The sequence below is a fragment of the Anoplophora glabripennis genome, unplaced genomic scaffold (assembly GCF_000390285.2).
Source record: "Anoplophora glabripennis isolate ALB-LARVAE unplaced genomic scaffold, Agla_2.0 scaffold75, whole genome shotgun sequence".
In the NCBI taxonomy this organism is placed as follows: domain Eukaryota; kingdom Metazoa; phylum Arthropoda; class Insecta; order Coleoptera; family Cerambycidae; genus Anoplophora; species Anoplophora glabripennis.
The window spans coordinates 736,625-739,439 of NW_019416255.1; the positions used below are offsets into that span (position 1 = coordinate 736,625).

The 2,815-nt window shown below is 32.6% G+C and overlaps 1 protein-coding gene across 1 annotated transcript in view; it reads right to left on the minus strand.

The window, feature by feature from the left end:
- LOC108903357 (cuticle protein 19-like) overlaps window positions 1-2,584 on the minus strand; it is a 9,317-nt gene extending 6,733 nt beyond the window's left edge. Inside the window, exon 1 of the mRNA XM_018705502.1 lies at window positions 2,546-2,584. Coding sequence (XP_018561018.1) covers window positions 2,546-2,584 — 39 coding nt within the window. The remainder of the gene's footprint in view (window positions 1-2,545) is intronic.
- Window positions 2,585-2,815: the final 231 nt, after the last annotated feature.

Here is a 2,815-nt window from a genome sequence, read left to right on the forward strand (position 1 = left end):
TGTTCTCTTTGGTGCGTATCTCTACTAATGACATTTAAATAAATGGCTACCAAAGAAATAATTTCACAAAAATCTAGACATTGCTGGTAATACTGCATAATTTAGTCTAATATTTTGCAGGTCAGTTCCTCAAATCTGTACGAAGGAGATGTAAAATTATAATAAAGATCTATGACATAAAATTTCAATTTGTTATTATACTTTATTTATCCATAATTTCAATAATACAAATTATTTTGCAATAAAAAATATGTCAACTCCTAGCTCAATACCTTATCTATATAGGCCACATATAATTTTCTCAGAAAATAGTGTAGTTTTTGAAAAGACTATGCTTGGGTGAAGGTCTGTTTTCAGAAAATACCTTTATTCCCCTCTTAAGTTAATCTCTAGAAAAAAGGTGCACTTGTTTATTCTCAATAAATCAAATCGTTTTCGAGAAATTCAAATAATTATGTGAGAGGTTCATTTGTAAAATTCTATAACATTAAATGGATATGCTTTGAAATATCTCATATTTCTGACAATTTTCATAAAACAAGTACTTTGTGTTATCGCTTAGAAAACGTTTAATTATAAATAGTTGTCTTGATTATGTGAAAACTGAAAAATATATATCGAAAATTTTATCTTATTTTTAAATAACATAAAGAACTTCCTTGTTTTACGGAAATTGTTCGAAATGTTTGACATTTCAAAAAATACGCAGACGATGTTGAAGAGTTTTTTATTGTGCTATAAATGTATCCTCGTATGTAAACTTAAATTTCTCGAAAACGGTTCGATGTATCAAAATTAAATAAGGTACCTTATTTTTGTTTCTATAAGTCCAAAGAACAATATTTTTCTAAAATTGGAAAAATGGGGTGGAAATAAAAACATTGAGGACGAAGCAGTGGCAATCACCCATTGTAATATACCCTTTAAACAACATGTGGAATTTGAATAATACCTAAATTAGTGTCCACACGCTCTAGTGTAAGAGGGAGATGAATAAAATATTTCGAAAGTCTTTTAAGATATAGCACAAATATGGATATCTATCACGGAATATTTAAATGGATACAAAATTCGAAAAAAAAAATTATAAAAAGGGTACACTTATTCATTGGTACAGTATCTGTTCTGAAAATATCGGAAGACAATTTAGGATCATCCTGTATAAAGTTTTCCTCTTAAAATTGACTGGTAAGGCGGATTCTGAAGTTATTCGCATTTATTTTGAAACATACTTGTACATACAAAATGTCATATATTTTCATTTCGACATTAAGTAATTTATAAACCGTTTAATACTGCTATTTAGTCACTAATAGTGCTTGTTTCAATTACTGTAGACACTACGATCCTTTCTACTCATTTTAACTGTACTAGCTAGTTATTCACACACAAGAACTAGAAACACTACGTAACATGTCTTTTTAATATTTATAAATCGAAAGTATTGTCAATGCGATTTTATTTAAATTGCTGCATTTGTCATTCCAATCAGAAAATATAATATGGGTTCCTGAGTATTTTGTTCACTAAAGCTTTAATATGAAACAGTATGATGTCACTAGCTATAAATGAAAAGGATTAATAGGTAATAGGAACGTGATAGAGATAAAGACGTTTTTGGAATAAATACGTAAAATTACTAAAAAATAAAACAGTTTTAAATCAGTTATGTCTACATTTTTCTTGCTTTCTTCTTATGCAGAGAAATTTAAGTTCAATAAACCAGAGAAGTTAAAAATGTAAATAGGTATATATGTTTTTATGTTCTATATAATCCTTTACGCATTGTTTCAGAATATTGTATAATTCTAGAGCATTATAAATACATCGTCCTTTGTTTTTAAGATACAGAGAGAAAACGTTTGGAAGGACTGGATGCGACCACTTACAGGACGTCTCAGAACGTTACCATTGCTTGAACGGTTCCGTCCGTAGCGTCCCTAGACCTAATAAGAACGAAAATGAGCATCAATGCGGACCTAGGGGTTCTAATAGTGGGTCCCGCTCCAACAAAGCCCAACTCAAGAACAACAAGGGCAGGTCAAAGATTCCAAAGGCTAATGAATTGGAAGGCGACCAGATACACAATCCACGGCATAACAACTCGAAAATCCATCGTACTTTAAATACAGAACGATGAAGGAGGAGAGTCATTAATCGCGGTTTTCCCGCCCAATTAGAAAAATAAAAAAGATACATAATTTTTACAGCTTGGGACAAAACAAACAAATTGAAACGATTTTAATCCAAACGGTGGGTCCTCCCACCATCCACTGTCCTACATACCCCCCAATAACCGACCCAAATTCAACTACTATGACATGAAGTAATGGCAGAAAAATGACTTTTTACAGATCCCTACAGCCAGTTAAGCAATATTCACTTCCTTTGTTCTAAACGAATCCAACCCACCTTCCCCTACCATGTTCAACTGTTATGACAAATGATGTCACAAAAGTAACTCTGCACATCCCTAGACAAGAAATAGGTATTCAGTTGATTTTGGCCCAAAGTTTGTGTTTGCCTGACGGCACTTCAGCTTTACTTCACCAGCTAGAGCTTCTGATAAAGTTTGAGCTGCCATGTCTGAACATCAGTTTGAGTTTGCTGTCGGTGCTTTGGCCTGGTTTTGGCAGCCTGAACTTCTGTTTGAGATATACTTAAATTTCATGTCTGAGCCTTAGTTAGAGTTTCCTTGTCCGAGATTCAGATTTAGTTTGTCTGTCAGATATATTGAGTTTTACTGGCCATGGTTAAATTACACTCTACCAGTCTGTTACTCAGGTTGAGCTTGTCTGTCCGAGTTTGTGTTTAT